Here is a 17848-nt window from a genome sequence, read left to right on the forward strand (position 1 = left end):
TCCTCAATTGTCTACCATCGTCGAGCTATGTGCCATCCTAGTCCAAATTATATAATCTCCCAAAGCATAGGAATTGAGACTTATTATACCACATGGACATTACCTTCCCACCACTTATCATCGTCGTGGTGATTGTATACTTGGGAAGATTCTCTTAATGGGTCTCCTAAATTCCTAAATTCCATCTCTCCTAGTCTAAACATCGGATTTGTATTAAACCTTTTGCATTCGGCCTGTAATTTTATGTTTCAAATTTCTTCCCATTCGAAATTTGGATTGGATTGACAAAAGTTAGAAAATTTGAAAGATTCATGGAAAAAATTCATTGTTCATTTAATTGAACCAATAACCTAAGCTAAAAACCCTTAATGTAAGCTAATCTAATTACTCTAACCAAATAACTAATCTAACTAACCCTCCCTCCCTCCACCTCCACCTCTGCCTCCCTCCACCTCCACCTCTCTACTCTCGACCACCTGCTCCCTTCGCCTCGCCCCCCTCCCTTCACCTCCACCTCCCTCTACCTCCTCTCTACCCTCGGCCACCATGCTCTCTCCGACTCCACCCACCCTCCCTCCCTCTGGCCCTCGGCCACCCTACTCCCTCCATCTCGCCTCTCTGCCCTCCGCCTCGCCCTCTCTACCCTCGGCCACCCTCCCTCAGCCTCCGCCTCAGCCACTCTGCTCCCTCTGCCTCCCCCCCCCCCCCCCCCCGCAATAGCATCATGAGTGCATGCACTGCTCTCCAGGTCACACCCACATCACGAGTGCCTACTCAACTTGATCACCGATCACTCCCTCTACCATATGAGCTCCTCCCCTTCATCCTTTGTGACTTAGTGTCTCCGTTCCTGGAGTGGGAGAGCCTAATCGATGTGCCTTGTCTTGCAACTTGTTGGAGGCAATGTATCTAATCACCTCAAGCGCCCAAAAGGGGATGGCGAAGGAGGCATGGCGGCATGAAGCAGGGGAGACGCAGTGGTGAGCATGGAGAGGAAAGCAGTGATGAGTGACATTAGGGGAGCTTCCGAGATACACATAATTTTTAAGGAGACTTTGACCTCCATTTAGAAACTTCATTAATTTTTTGATGTATCTTAGGTTAATGAGCCCTTCCTTTTCACCCCTCTTGCTTTCTCCAGAACTTCTCATAGCCCCCCCATTCATAGTGTTAAATGTCTCCACTACTCCACTAGGGGATCAACCATTTAACAAGGGACATGGTGGTCCAAACAATCTATACATATAGTTCATGGCCAAATAAACCATACATATAGTCTTTATGCCCCTCCCAATAGATCCCACAGGAGAGCATATCATTCTATCTCCATTTGAAGCAAGGTAAAAATTCAACAATGTTATACATGGTCACCAAGGTGTTGGCCAACCCAAAGAACCCAAGGCCCCTCTGAGTATACCAAGACCTCATATCATGGAATATAAGGGGGACAAAGGCAATTCCCTTTGACAATTAAAAATTAGATCTCACATGGGAGCATATCATTTGAAACATGGTAAAAATGCAACAATGTTATACATAGTCACCAAGGTGTTGGCAAACCCAAAGATCCCAAGGCTCCCAAAGGGGATGAGTATGCACACCCAAGAATCACAAGGGCCCCCAAGGGGAAGAGTGAGTGAATATGTGGGTGTGGGTGTGGGTGTGGGGGGGGGGGTGTGCATGTGTGAGTGAGAGAGAGAGAGAGAGGGGGGGAAGGGGGGGGGGGAGGCTGAGAGTTGTAAGGACACAATACCTTGGTTTTAATCATGAGAGGGAAGGGGGGAACGCTGATAGTTGTAAGGAGACAATACCTTGGTTTTAATCATGAGGAACATAATTATTCTTTAAATGCAACAATCACCCTCTCAAGAATGAGTAGGCACCCATCTTGTGAGGAGTTTGAGCATCAACTATGGCACCCAGAGGTTTGAGATTCGGAGGGGCATATGCTTGGACGGCGGATGCATATTGGCTGGGCACAGTGGGACAGCGGTCTGGCAAGGCCTTTTGGGGTCTAAACGCAGCTCCTGCATGAGGCATCAGCCAAGGCACAGGCGCTTTCTCTGCTAGGCCGATCAGTTCTCGTGGACAGGGCTTAACGTGCCCATTCAATCCTCATATATAGCCTTCTACTCCACGTTGTAAACTTTTAGTTTAAACTCAAGAAGGAAAGAGAAGAAAGCGCCATCAAGAAACTCTAGTGCTCCAAGATAGCATTCCTTTATCTAGATGCACTTGATTCACTTAGACAACCAGAAATTTATGGGTACTGTCGAACTTTTCAAAATGAAGTTCTAAGATTATTCTGAAGGGGAATTTATTTCATATCCATCTACGCAATGACACATATGTAGATGACCCCTAGAAAAACCCTATACACATGGTAGACTCTTTGAAAAACCATTAACGTGCACATTATAGCCCCCATTTAATACCAGTAAAGCTTATATGCATGAAAAACCCACTCACAAGATACATACACAACTAGTAGGTGAAGCCCCCTTGATTGTGCTATTCATGTTTAATGCAATAAGGAAGAGTCACTCTGGGTGCCTCCAGTGAATGAATCAAACAAAATGAATCACAATTGCATGACCGATACAAATGTAATATGACCAGAGTCACAACAAACCCACACAATAGACCTACAACCCCAAAACTAGTGAAATACAAAAGGATACTACGCCAACAGTCTTCTATAAAGGCACTAAAGTGGAGGCCATGGACATAAACACCTCGGGCTTGAGGTTTTTGTACCAACCACAATTGACACCAATTTGTAGGAAAAAGAGTAGAGAGAAGCAGAATCAAAACTACCCATTTGAAAACACCTGCACCACCATGGTGCTGGAGAAAGAAGAAAGACTCATTTGATATGCACATCACACCAATCCTTACCAACAGAGGGTACGCACAGCAGAAGACTGATAGAATAGCCCAGGAGCTCACATTGTGTCTGGGGGTGTGGGATCACAAACTTCCTAAATTACGTGCTTCAAATAGATGTGCAGACTCATAAATAGACAATGATCCAACCAGATATAGAAGCTACCAAAAGAACATATTTCCGTCCAAAAGAGATAGACCCAAAGTCCCACCAAATTGTGGTCCTTTGATCTTACCGCCACGTACTTCTACTATCTGCCAGATATCTCTAGAGCTTGAGCTCATGTGCTCCACCTCGAGCATATGTAGACTCTCCCTCCGTTGACCTCAGCTTCTTACTGCCCTAGGAGACAGCCAAGGTACCAGCCCTTGGTAGAGCTCCGCCGTCTGCAGCCTCTCTTGTAGTCCTCTGCCTCCTGACCTGAGGGTGTGTGTATAGCTGCTCCTGCTGCTCCCCAACTTGCTGGACTGCTGGATAAGTGAATGCCCTGCAATGGGCTGCTTTTACAGGGCCCGAGGCCTCTTGAATTGGACCAACCAGCCTCCTGGATCTGGCCGACAGCCTCCTTGAAAACCGCCCCCACCACCCCTATATCTTGGGCTGTGGGCAGCTCCTCTTGGGCTGTGTGCTCTCTCCATTTAAGTGGGAGCCCAGCCCCCTTGCTTTGTGTGCCAGCTGACTGGCTGGCCCTCTCCACTCCCTCCCATGTATCCGACCAGCCAGCTCCTTGGCCCTATATAAGGGCAAGGTGCTCCTCCCTTTGCTGCTGCCAGGCCCTCCTGCAGGCCCTTGACCTGCCCTTCCCAGGTGCTTCTGGCCCAGGATGTTCTTCTTACCTGATGCTTCAGATTTGCCCTTTTGCAGGCCCATTCCATCCCTTGGATGCCCCGCCTTCTGCGCTGTCTCTGGCACCATCTGTTGCAGAGTTCATCTCCTGTGAGGTGCTGCCCATGTGGCAGCCCCCCCTCTCTCTCTTCTCGTGGCATGTTCTGCCCTAGGTCTCCCTCCCCCACGCTCTCCTCATTTGGGGGCTTACAAATGGGGAGGTGACCTTTCCAACAGTCCTGTTGCATGGGATTCAGATATGGGGGGGCATCAAGGTATCACCTCATAAGACAGCTAGCAAGCCTGCCTTTAGAGCTACTTGGGATAGGAAGAGAGTCAAATGCATCCGTGAGGTCCAGGGCATGCCAGCCAATAGGCTTCCTTGCAAAGCTTGGGAAGCCAGTTTCAAAAAGCAAACGATGGTTGAGAGCAAAGTTTTGCAATCAAGGGAATGAAAGATATTAAACTCTGGTTTCGTAAGTGAGAGGTCAAGCCCCTTCTGGATGAATATGTCATAGATCCTTAATGTATGTGAAACCTTTACTGCTGAGACCCAAGTTCCCTATCCAACACCATCTTGAGCATCCATACCATACATATTTACTAGCATGATATACGGTGCAGCATCTGTAGGATCTAGTTCAAACATTTGCTTTGCAGCATCTCTCCCTCGCTCCAAGTCAAGCTGATTTCTGCAGGCACCAAGCAAGGTTGTCCATGATATAACAGTAGGTTGACATGGTATTTTGCTGATCAAAACTTCTACTTCATCCAGCCGTCCTGCCCTCCCAAGCATGTCAATCATGCAGTCATAATGCTCAGCACTCGGGGTAATACCATAGACTTCAAGCATATTAACGAATTGATGATGACCCTCTTCAACAAGACCTGCATGGCTACATGCAACCAGGATGCTAATATATGTAACTTTGTTTGGACTGAATCCTCCTTGCAATAGATCAAAAAGTTGGAGGGCTTCCTTACCAAGCCCATGCTGGGCATAAGCTCCAATCATGGCATTCCAAGAAACCAAGTTCCGGCTTGATAAATCATCAAAAACCCTCCGTGCATCCACAAGGCTTCCCCACTTGCCGTACAAGTTAACCAGCTCGGTTGCCACAAGAACATCGGCCTCATACCCACTGTATCTGATTCGCGTGTGTATCCTCTTGGCTTCATGAATGGACAAATAGCTTGCATTTGCAGAAAGAATGTTGACATACGTGACACTATCTGGTTTCACTCCTTCCTGTAACATTCCTTCGAAAAGCTGGTGAATCTCCTCACCATGTTCAGAATGGCCATATACTGCAATCATGGCAGTCCAAGTAAACACATCTCGATCTCTCATTTTCTCAAAAACATTACATGCATCCTTTGGGCTGCCACACTTACTATACATGTTGAGAAGGGCATTCCCAAGCGTACTATCTGGTTCTAATCCAATGCAATTTATGCAGGCATGCATCAGCTTACCTTGCATTAAGCCTGCCTCGCTTGCACACATATCAAGAATGCTAATGAAGGTCACTTTGGTAGGTTCCATTCCCTCCTGTTGCATCTCATCAAAGAGCTCAATAGCCTCCATGACATTCCCATGTTGTCCACACACAGTGATAATACTATTCCACGAGACAACATTCCGCTCTGTTATCATGTTAAATATCTGTTTTGCCTCATCCAGCCTATCACACTTGCCATAGAGGTTCACAAGCGCATTTGCAACAAGGACGTCTGATTCAAGTTTATTCTGTGTGATGCAGATATGGAGTAGCTTACCCCTGGTTAAAGATGCCTGATCTGCACATGCAGAAAGAAGAGTAATAAAGGTTATCTTATCTGGAGTAACCTTCTCCTCCTGCATCTGTTCAAAAAGTTGAAAGACTTCCTTGCTACATCCACACTGAACATATGCAGCAAGCATGGCATTCCACGTGACCACATTTCGCTCATGCATATTATCAAGAATCCTCCATGCATCATCTAGGCTGCCACACTTGCCATACATGTTTAAAAGGGCAGTGGCCACAAAAATATCCAACTCATATGCGTTAATTGTAATGTGGACATGCATACTTTTGCCTTCACATAGGAGTGACCCACTACCATAAACAGACAAAATGCTGACAAGGGTGTGCTTGTCTGGGTTGACCCCAGCATGCTGCATGAGGTTCAAAAGAAGAAGAGCCTCCTTGCCATGTCCATGCTCTGCATAGGCTGCAATCATTGCATTCCATGATACTACATCCTGCTTCAGCATACTGTTAAACACCACCCTAGCATCATCTAGACTACCACATTTGCCATACATGTTGACAATAGCAGTTGCCAAAACATTATCCAAGTCAAAATAGTTCTCCATAATGTAACTGTGCACTTTCATGCCTTCAAGTAAAATGTTATTGCCAACGCATGCATTAAGAATGCTGACAAAGGTCACCTTGTTTGGGATCACCCCTTCCTGCAGCATCTGGGTAAACAATTTAAGGGCCTGCCTGCCATGCCCTTGCTGTCCATACGCTGCAATCATAGCAGTCCACGATATAACATCCTTTTTGCTCATGCTTTCAAACATTCTTTGTGCGTTAAGTAGGCTTCCACACTTGCTGTACATGTGCAGAAGGGCATTCGTGACAATAATGTCTGACTCCATTTCTGAGTGATTGAGGCAGGCATGCATCCATTTGCCTTTGGCTAGGGCAGTCAGGCTAGCACAAGCGTCAATAAGGCTGATAAACGTCACCTTGCTTGGAGTTACGCCTTCCCCCTGCATTCGTTCATAGAGTTGAAGAGCGTCCTTGCCATGCTTATGTTGGGCACACGATGCAATCATGGCATTCCAACAAACAACACTACGCTCAGGCATTTTGTCAAACATCATCCATGCTCCAGATAGACTGCCACACTTGCTATACATGCTTATAAGAGCAGTCCCGACAACAATGTCTGGCTCAAATCCACTGTGTGAAATGTACACGTGCATCTGCAGGCCCTTAGCTAGGTCTGCTTGGCTGGCGCAAACAGAAAGCACTTTAACTAAAGTGATCTTGTTTGGGATCACCCCTTCCTGTTGCATTTCTTCAAACAACTGAAGGGCCAGCTTACCCTGCCCGTGCCTGCCGTACATTCCAATCACGCTACTCCAAGAGGACACATTCCGCTCTTCCAACCGCATAAAACATGCCCATGCGCTCTCAAGGGCACCACACGTGGCATAGACTTGTACGAGCAGGTTCTCTACATAAGTGATTTTTTTGCGTCCTCTTATGATAATATGGTGATGGAGGCACCTCACCACGGACAGCGCCTTAGCATTTCCAAACAATAGCAACAAAGAAGCATAAGAAGCCGGATTTACCTTAAGGTTTGATAAGTTCAATCCCTCCAACTCCATCCAGGATCCGTGACCCAATTCACCAAGACTATCAAATAAGTCCAGGTTACCCGCCAATTGGAAGGAACTGCGTTTGAAAGCCTCGCTATTATGGGAATCACTCTCTACCTCGTTCGCTAGTCCTGCCCTTAGAGTCCGCTGCACGCCTGAGAGCATATTTGGCGCACAAAGTAGATAGCCGGCAGGCAGGGGGATCCAAGACCTTACCTTGGTACAAAGCAAGGTGGCAACTCCCATTCCTGCTCGGAGTAAACCCCCATAAACCTTCGAAGACCATGCCGTCCAACTCTTGTCAAGCGGGAACGCCACAACCTCCTCAGAGAGATAGATAGTCGATCGACGTATTGTGAAGAGGTGAAGAGCGGAGGCTTACAAAAGCTCAAACTCGATTTGCATTGACCCACGAGACATCAAATCCTGACCCTGAATAGACAAAAGATGAGCATGAGGTTATGACAAGTCATAGGCAAAGTGTAGAGCTTCTTGTAAAGCTTAGCTTCTAAGATATCATTTTGCTTGGGATCCAAGGATCTTATACAAGTTCACCCCTAGCGGGCTCAGCTTTTGAAGTAGGGAAAGGGCAGGGGGAAGGATACGCATGTCACCATCAATAAAAGTACTTTGGACAATGAGAGAAACCTCTTAAAAAACAATTAAGTCCACGTTCTTGTAGAGAGTTGATAGTGCTTGAAGTGTTTCGGTAGAGAGGCATTTGTATGCAGAGGTCATGAGTGGGAAGTGAAGTGCTGAGTGTATTGTTGTCCCACCAACATTAAATGCAGCTTTGCATGTGTACGCTAGTACTAGAATCCTTGAGAGAATTGAGTCTAATGTGTCGTGGTGATGGTAGTGCCTAAGCAATGCATAGGTGAGGATGAGCAACATGAATATTTTCTTAGTGCCTGCATTCCCTGACTTGTAGAAACATGTGGATGGGGGTGGCAGGCCTTAGGTGTTTTTTGAGCAAGATGTCTTCTACTATTGTGTGTTGACTATCATTTAACATGTGTACCCATGCATGGTAATCATCATTTGTTTGTGCTTTGTATGTGAGGTGCCCATGTTGAATGAATAGATTTTGTTTAAAAGTTTTGGGAAACCCTACTTACAAGTCAAACTCGTTTATTTTGTCATGCTTGTTGCAAGACAAAGTTGTTGATGAACTTTACATATTTTCCTTGGAACTTAATGCCTTGAAAGACAATATTTTGCTGAAGTTGTTTCTATTTATTTCTAGTAAGTCTGTGTTCATCTAATAAAGATCGTGCCAAGTTGGGATGCCATTGCTAAGTGAGTGTTCATGCTTAAGGAAAGGCAAGTAAAGCAAGCACAATTCTCTCAAATGGTTCTCTAGGTCCTTTGTCCTATAATTGTAGTTGTTGAAGCGGATGGTTTTTCTTTGTTTACCATTTCGCGTATCAGTAGGCAGGTTGCACAACAAGCTGAGACAGAGCCGCAAATTCCAGAGGGATCTAGCCTCTCCTTATTGTTGCAGATTGCAGGTGGGCTGTCACGCGCATGCGGAGTTAGAGGAAAAAGGCACGTGGCACGTGGGCAGAGAGAAGAAGAGCTTGGAGTTGGAGGTGCACAGTCAAAGGTGCAGCATCAAGAATTCCTTCACAAATCTTCTCTTTCCAAGGTGTCCTTTTTGAGTACTAAACTCAACCTTAATGTCGCGAACTTTGAGGCAAGCTCTTTGAAGACTCTTATAATTCAACCACTCTTCTTCCCCTCCAAGGTAGACCACTCTGAGGAGCTCTTGTCCCACAATTTTTCTTTTCTTCCCTCCACAAGAGCGCGACCAACGCTCTAATACCACTGAAACCAAAAAGAAGTTCTTTCCACACAAAATTCACCACTTAATCAATTGGAGAAGAAGAACACAAATCACACCACGAAAGCGACAATAGACTGGGTACAATCTCCCCCCTTAGATGAGTGGCTCACGCTTCCTCATCTAGAGTATTTATGATATTTCATAAAAGCACAAGAAGCCAATATTTTCCCTCTCTTCCAAAATGAGGGATTTGCTTTACATAGCCATTTTTTGGCCCAAAATTGAATTATGTCCACTCCAAAATATATTGCTCAAACTTGCAATAATAAAGAAATATAGCATTAACTCCAATCCTCGCTATGAGTTCCATCACCTGTACTCAAGCTGCCAATTACATTAGTTATTAAGAATCGATTGCATAAATCACCGAATCAACCGATCCCAACATAACCATGCTCAAAGCACAATAATCAGGCACAACACCAATAACAATAGCAACATCAGTAAACATGGAATCACCCACAATGCCGACCATCTAGCACGGCAAAGAACAAGCTAGTCAGGCGTCCCCAACTAACCACACAAAGTATCCACTGGGACCTCCGCCACGTCCGATGCACTCCTATGGAGTACTTTGCCATAGTCACATGACTAAAATAATAATATCCTAAGCAAGATATATCAGAAATATAATTTCCATAATAGTGATGTTGTTCTCATGCAAAAAAGTTGTAGGCCATCTTCTGGTGGTTCTAGTGATGCCCTATAAGCCATGGTATGTGCCTTGTAGGCATAAATATAGGCACTTGTAGTGTTAGTGCCTTTTAGGCTGCATAGGACACTTAGTCCTATGTGACACCTAGCACACTTAGTCCTAGGTCTCGGTACAAGTACCTTGTACTCTCTATTTTCATTATCCTAATTTTGACGTGACAGTAGACTCTATCAATTCTTTGTACCTTGCTCTCTCTCTCTTTCTATTCATTGATCCTACAGTGGTATCAGAGCCCGCGGATCTACTTCCTGTCCTCGTACAGTCCGTACAACTGCCCGTACATTTTTGTACCAGTTGCTCATACATTAGTCGTACCTGCTCAGCGGTGTACCTACAATCCGTACACTCACCGTACATTGATGTACATGCGATGTCATAAAATGTACCTACGTCGTACGTCCGTACCTGCATATAGTACTATGTCGTACTGTGCTCCATTGCGCTGCACTTTTCGTAGAGACGTACACTGTGTTCTGTACATGTCCTATACCTATATCCATACAATATTACTACACCGTATAGTTTTCGTATAGCGTACCAACACTGTACCTATTCAATACACCATATTTACCTCGTAAATGCATCCGTACATCCGTACATTGCATTCAATTATCTGCTTCGTACTACATTCAGTACATCATACTTGTCCAGTACCTGCTTCCGTACAGGCATCGAGTATGTTTCCATACTGGCATCCGTACAGTTGTATTTGCTCTAGGATTTAGTATAGCATTTAGCACGTGTGAAATTTCTTACAGTCTTTTACTGTTTTTTTTTTTTAGTTTTTACTGTCAAACCCTAATTTCCAATAGAAAAATGTAAGGCTTTTGACATTTAGACCTTCAACCTGTCAATACAATACTTTGGACAAGGTTGACAACTGAAATCCTTCCAAAAATTGAAGTTTTTCAGTTAATTTCAGGTTCAGGACTGTCACATTGTGCCACCTCATCACTCAGGTCAACAAAATTTGGGGCTTTTGTGTTGGAAGCTCAATTTCAACTTGTGTTTGGGATAGTAACTCATACTTTTGCAGTTTCAAGCCTTGAGGCTATACATTGGGTCATATTAGCATACATTGGGTCACATTTGAAAAAAATTCAGCAAAATTTGGGGCTTTTCTACATTTGCCCTCTTTTTGGCCTATTTGCCCTCATTAAATTTGGGGCTTTTGCCAAATTTGTTGTTTTTGCAGTGAACATTGCCTACCACAGTCACATTTGGGTTAGATCTGCATTCGCCCTTTTGATTTGGGTCGGAAATTTGCAGATATTTGCTATCATTTTTGGACAAGCAGCTTTTTTCAGTGATAGCCTTGAGGCTTTTGGGCTTTCACGTCTTTTTCAGGGTATCACATTTGCTATGGCTGGGAACAATCAAGATTTATTTGGCGTTCTTCGTGAAGATGATAAGTTGGATGGCACCAACTATCCGATGTGGTCTTATCTCATGAAACATATTCTTGTTGCAAAACATTTGTGGAATATTGTTTCTAGAGTTGATCTGAGGCCAGCCAATGCTAAAGTGGTTGCCTCTACTGCTGGTCCCTCTGCAGGGGGTACTCCTCCTGATGCCTCATCTTCTAGCACTCGTGCTGCTGCTCTTCCAACTCAGGAACAGTCAAAATGGGATGCAAGAGATGCAAATGCGCATTCATGTATTGCTTTATCATGCAAGAGAATCATTATTCCACACATTTGGTCTTGCAGGATAGGAAAGGATGCTTGGGATAAATTGGCTTCTCTCCATCAGATTCGCAATGAGGCACGTGTTGCATATTTGAGAAGGCAATTACAGGAAGTCAGCATGAATGAAGGTGACTCATGGATGCATACCTGACAAAGGTCAAGGACCTCATGGAACAACTTGCCAACATTGATGAGGTGGTGCCAAATTCACAACTTGTCAGTACCACATTGAATGAACTGCCTTCGATTACTGGCCATGGGTAATCCAAACCACTATTCTTTTAATCAGCTAGTTACTTTGCTTTTGCAGGAAGAGCAAAGTAGAGCTAATAGACAAGCCATTATTCCTGATCATGCATTTGCTTCACAGCAGACAGGAAGAGGCAAGGCTTCCAAGCCTATGGGTAAGCCAAAATCTACACATAGCAATTGCAATTCCTCCCATGCATCTAAAAATACAGCTGATAAGTCAAAGAAGAAAAGATATGCAACTATTGTCGCAAGCCTGGACATGACATTTCAAAATGCAGGAAGCGCATTGCTTCAGAGAAAAAGAAAGCAGGATTGACAGTTAATGCCTCACATGCTATTGAATCCCATGAGCCAGCAGATGCTTCACATGCACATGCTCTTTAAGATGATTGGGCATGGGCTGTCCATTGCTCATTTGATCCCTCCAAAGCTGATGCACTCTTTACTGCTAATGATGCTCAGTCTTGGTACTTTGATAGTGGTGCTTCCAAGCATGTCACATCTTGTAGACAGTTGTTTCACTCTTTAGTTGATGCATCTCGAGGGGGGACTGTCACATGTGCTAATAATGCTTCATATGCTTTAAAAGGAATTGAAGATGTGCAGCTCACATCTATTTCAAGTCATCCTGTCACTTTGACAAATGTTCTCTTTGAGCCTGGAATTGAAGTCAACTTGATCTCAATTTCAACAATTGCTGCTTCAGGTTTCAGAGTCATTTTTGATGGCTACATATGCCTAGTTTATGATCTTCGTGATGACAATGCCATAGTTCTCACTAGCACTTTGCAAAAGGGGCTTTATCACCTTGATCATCACTCAACTGCACTTTCTATTAAAGCATTTGCTATTTTAGATTCACAGCTTGTTGAAACTCATCTTTGGCATGAGAGAATGGACCATCTCAATTATAGAGCTCTTGCAAAGCTACATTCACAGCAGATGGCAAATGATGTACCTCAAACTCACACAGTTTCCAAACATGTGTGTGAGGGTTGTCTTTTGGGTAAGATGCATCTGTTTCCTTTTCAAAAGCATTGTCCAAAACTCTCACAAAGGAAATTACAGCTAGTGCATAGTGATGTCTGTGGCCCAATGAGGACAAATGCCATTGGAGGATACAAATATTTCATGACTCTCATTGATGATTTCACAAGATATTGCTGGGTATATTCTTTAAAAGCCAAATTTGAAGTTTTCTGATGCTTTCAGAGGTGGTTGAATATGGTTGAGAATGAATCAGGATGCAAGCTTGTCACCCTCAACACAAATAAGGGAGGAGAGTATATGTCTAAGGAGTTTGATGCATTTCTATCTTCACGGGGCATCATTCACTCATGAACTACTCCTTACACTCCTCAGCAGAATCCTGTTTCTGAAAGGAAAAATAGGTCCACAATGGAGATGGCCAGATGCATGCTTAAGGCCAAGTCTTTGCCCAATAAATTTTGACTTGATGCTGTGATGTGTGCCAACTATGTGCTAAATAGATCACCTACACGGGCATTGAAGACTGTTACACCTTATGAAGCATGGAAAGGTAGGAAGCCTTCACTTTCACACATGAGAGTTTTTGGGTCTCTTGCATATGTTCATGTACCATCTCAGCTGAGACATACGCTTGATGACAAGGCAATCAAATGCATATTTATTGGTTACAGCCAGGAGAGCAGAGGGTATCGGTTATATCAACCAAATACTAGAAGGATTATTGTCAGTAAAGATGTAATCTTTGCTGAACATTTAGCTTCTCCTCTTGTGGACTGCAAAGCTAATCCAGATGTTGACATGTTTGGTACCTTTGAATCTTGGTTACCTCTGCCATCCTGAGAAGAGGACTTTAACCAGCAACATGAGCCTCCTACAGGCCCTCCACAAAGCAATAATCAGCCACTACCCCATGCTGATTTGCAGGTTTCTCTTCCAGCACGAAATGATTCCACTATTCATGATGAAGTCATTGAAGAAAGAGTTGTCAATAGACAGCAAAGTCAAGTTCCGAGATGGCTTCTTGATACATTGAAGGATAGCAAACAAGATCAGCCTTTTGCTGCCCGGACAAGATCAAGGAATAGACAGCATGGTCACTTTCTTGAATTTGCACTCCTTGCACCAGAATGTCACATACTGGCAATTGTTTTTTGCTTGGCAATTCATGTATCTCTTGGCTTAGTAAGAAGCAACCAACACTTGCCACATCTAGCTGTGAGGCTGAGTATAGGGCAGCTTTCACTGCTACAGTAGAGTGTATTTGGGTTCGACAGTTACTTACAGATCTTGGTATTTGCCAGACATCCTATTGTCTACACTGACAGCTAGAGTGCTTTGGCCATTGTGCATAACCCAGTGTTTCATGTGCGTACCAAGCATATTGAAGTTCACTATCATTATGTTCGAGAGCGGTTGTTAGTAAATAGAGTTGTCCTATCTTCCCACAGAGGATAACATAGCAGATATGTTTACAAAGGCACTTCCTCATCCCTAGTTTGAAGTCTTCCGACAGGCTTTACACTTGGTTCCCTTTGTTATATGATCTGACATCCCTTGTACATTCATAAGTGGCTATATCCTTTTGGATGAACATGTGCCACCATGACCAGAAAATACCAGGCATTCTGAGACGTTTCCAGAGTACTTCAGCCCATCCCATGGAGGGGGGTTTGTAGGCCATCTCCTGGTGGTTCTAGTGATGCCCTATAAGCCATGGTATGTGCCTTGTAGGCATAAATATAGGCACTTGTAGTGTTAGTGCCTTTTAGGCCACATAGGACACTTAGTCCTATGTGACACCTAGGACACTTAGTCCTAGGTCTCGGTACAAGTACCTTGTACTCTCTATTTTCATTATCCTAGTTTTGACGTGACGGCAAACTCTATCGACTCTTTGTACCTTGCTCTCTCTCTCTTTCTATTCATCGATCCTACAAAAGTGGACATACCCGATTTCATACCTCTCAACTTTGAAAGGAAGGCTAAAGTGTTGCAGCTTATGCAAGCTTTCCAGAAGGAGTGCATGGTCCATCTCATCTTTCTTTTCCCAAAGAAGGCTTGTCTCGTCAAGAAGAATTGTATGGTATTTTGCACTACAAGGATAGTCTACATGAAAGCTTTTGTAGATATTTGTTGGGGTTCAACATATTGTTTGGAACGAACAATGCAATTGTTTAGACAACTTAGTCAAGCAACTACATCTCAATGCTCTTGAAGTAGAAACATTTGCAACCATATTTGCAATGCTATTTGGCCTATCAATCTCATTGTTCCAATCGACATCAACATTTTTTAGGGCATTGCACGCGCAATTGCTTGAGTTAGCATTGTTTACAATGGATTTGTGACCATGATGAGTAAAGACTACTATGTTTGTGAAGGAATAAGATGAATTAAACATTTCACTATGTTTGTGTTATTTGGGTTTTCAATCACGAACTTTTCATTCGCTAGAATATCAAATGTATTCAAATTAGGAACAATTTCTCTTTCTAATGAGATATCCATGTAATCACAATGTATGTTTGCAACAAATAGTCTTCTTTGGAATGAAATGAATCCCTAAGTAGGTTGTGTTTGCTATCGTTAGAGGTTCTCAAAGGCTTTGCTTACTACTTATAGTATTCATCATGTGGAAAAGAGAAATATATTCCAAGTACAATAATTTTATGAGACTCAAATGATGCAAAAGAGAATAATGACTTCACCTCCAAACAAATTACAAGGCTTTCAAAAAGCATCAAACACTAGCCTTAAAACTAATAATGTGCCATGAATTGTTCATAGTGGAAGTTCCACTGCGTTTGGTGCAGTGTAACAATGAATGTATACAAAGGGTGCTTTCACTGTGGAGGTCTAGGAAAGGTGCCTCCAATGCTAGTATGTTGTCCACATGGCTACCACAAAGCTGGATAGTGACCTCGTTGTTGCCACTACGACATACTATCTTTCCAGTCAAGGCTGAGGTTCGGGCAATAGACTGTGCACGATTGCAGGTGTAGCAAAAAGGATGGCTATGGTCACGGCTCACATGTGTGCCAACAAAAACTTCGCAAAATAATATTTAATAAGCTGTATGTTGAGGTTTGTGAATTCCAGCAATCCCCTCACATACAAAACAATGACATCATTCCATTAAAAGTGTAACTAGCCAAAACATATTCAAAGCCAATTGGATAGAAGTTACCATGTGACCGTATCCAAGATTGTCAACTTGCATTATGAAGACTTGCATGAGATCCTCCTTCTTTGTGTTGTTAGGTACGTTTTCCAAGATGGTGAAGTCAAAATCACACAAGGTGTTTCTAACATATAGGAGACATTTTTCAATGTGTACATGGCACAATTCCTTCTTCATTGTACTCTTACACAAGCCGTGTGAAGAAGCCCTTGCGCTCATTGACAAAAGTGAGCTACAAATGAAAGTGTTTGTAAGAAATTTTCCATGCAAGGTGGAATGAATGGTGGTCAAGTACAATTCAGATAGTGGATTGACTTACTGCTACTCGGTCTTCGTTCTTAGGGCCATCTGCAATAATCGAATGGTCAGCAGCTCCTCCATCCATGTCAACTATGATGATCATGAATGAGATGGTGTCCATAGCCATATTAATTTGCTTTAATGACTTGAAATTCTTGGTGGCGACAAATGGCACATATGTTGTAAGCTTATGGTCATTCAAGAGTGTGGTGGTTCCTCCCTTTAGAACACTTGTTGCATCAAGGTGAATAGAGTACCTAGAGGTGCCTCCTTCTCCAATGTCGCGCTTCAGTATGGTAGGACCTTCTATCCTATAGAATCCATCCACTTGTAGCCTTTCCTTGAATTGATCTACACATGAATGGGGAACAACAAATGTCACTGTATCACAATTCTGCAAACATTTATCGTCTGGGACTATGGCTTGCAAGTTTTGGTTATCATAATTGAATGGCAAGGGTTTCACTCCATCTTCAATTGGCGCAACCATTGGGTGAACCTCATCATCACTATTTTGCTTTGGAGTTGTTGAGACTTTACTTGGCTACAATTAGGATAAAAAATTCCAACTAGCAAACACATGTGGAGTTCAAACAACTTTAATAATAATTAAGTGTTTTTACAACTTTAATAATAATTAAGTGTTTTTAATTAAGCTTTTGCACTATTTTCGCACAATCTTCGCACATGAATTTTGAATAAAGTAAAAGACATCATCACACTAAAAAATAACACAATCATAAACAAATACATTTTCCAAAACAAAGGCCTTAAAGTTCCAAATAACATAGTTTATACGATAGTTTAAAATGAAAACTCACTGCATACTTTCACGATAGTCAAAAAAGGAAAACTCTCTGCAGTTATTGTAGACAACAGTAAAGAGTGAATGAAGTGCTCAACGAAAACACTCAACATCTTCAACATAACGTTGCCTTCTAATGCCCTTCGTTGAAAATGGCTATTGCATCATAACGAAAAATGAAAGAAAACTAAAGGCGAATTACAAACGGCGTAAGCAAAAGTGCAGCATAGCGTCAACCAAACTCACAAATACTCGATCCATCGTTCATGATGCAATGTTTAAGTCACACTCTTTTACTTTCATCAACGAAACTGAAGGAATTCTAGTGCACTCGTTGTATGTACAACAGTATGTCCACACAGCCAGCTGTTTGAATAGAATGTACTAGCAGCAAACATTTACAAATGGTCGCAAACCTTACTCATGGTCAATCGCGACATGCCTACTTGCCTTCTGCATAAGCTTGCTTCGCTTGCAAGATGAACATTGAAAAGCCTTATGCAACGATCGTTTGGCAGGGTTTTCCAATACTCGATTGGGCCGCCAAGTGCGTTTCTCTCGGTGGTTTCCCTACAGCAGTAATCATGACGGGTGTTGCATGCGAAACGGCAGGAAGAGCACGGTCAATATTTCCTCATTCGATGGGCTCGGCGACTCTGCAAATCATAAAACCAGATTAAACATGCATGCTGGAATACAATTGACTTACAGATCGAAGATCTGCTTCTGCATGCAAAAACCACCTACCGTCAAACACACATTGATAGACCTCTGTGTCCGCTTCTTTGCCCTTGCCATATCACTTCTCTAACTCTGTTCACAATCGAAGGCCAGTGAAAAGCTTCGTTCAGCACGAGTTCGACAGGAGGGAGAAGCAAAGAAGTCATAAGTAGAAGTTGAAGAAGGAAGTAAACAAACCTCTTTTTGTTTCCATATCCATCGCCTCTGGTGTAAACTCCAAATCTGCCATCGGA

At 43.2% G+C, this 17848-nt stretch overlaps 1 protein-coding gene and 1 long non-coding RNA gene across 2 annotated transcripts; both read right to left on the bottom strand.

Annotated features, from left to right (window-relative positions):
- Positions 1 to 4274: 4274 nt before the first annotated feature.
- Positions 4275 to 7262, bottom strand: LOC147889707 (putative pentatricopeptide repeat-containing protein At3g47840). Its single transcript, XM_087391297.1, has one exon. The coding sequence runs from the start codon at positions 7260 to 7262 to the stop codon at positions 4275 to 4277; it is 2988 nt and encodes a 995-aa protein (XP_087247423.1).
- A 10205-nt stretch (positions 7263 to 17467) lies between these two features.
- LOC147889708 (uncharacterized) lies at positions 17468 to 17848 on the bottom strand. Its single transcript, XR_015542882.1, has 3 exons — positions 17793 to 17848; positions 17622 to 17687; positions 17468 to 17530 (listed from the first exon to the last, which is right to left on the bottom strand). It is a non-coding gene; the product is annotated as an uncharacterized LOC147889708 (long non-coding RNA).

The sequence above is a fragment of the Dipteris shenzhenensis genome, chromosome 20, assembly GCF_047967505.1.
Source record: "Dipteris shenzhenensis isolate YYH24624 ecotype China chromosome 20, Dip_SZ_1.0, whole genome shotgun sequence".
Classification (NCBI taxonomy): Eukaryota; Viridiplantae; Streptophyta; class Polypodiopsida; order Gleicheniales; family Dipteridaceae; genus Dipteris; species Dipteris shenzhenensis.

What these genes read in the sequence shown, in the direction of transcription:
- LOC147889707 (XM_087391297.1), bottom strand. Translation starts at nt 7,262, where the DNA reads ATGCTCTCAGGCGTGCAGCGGACTCTAAGGGCAGGACTAGCGAACGAG.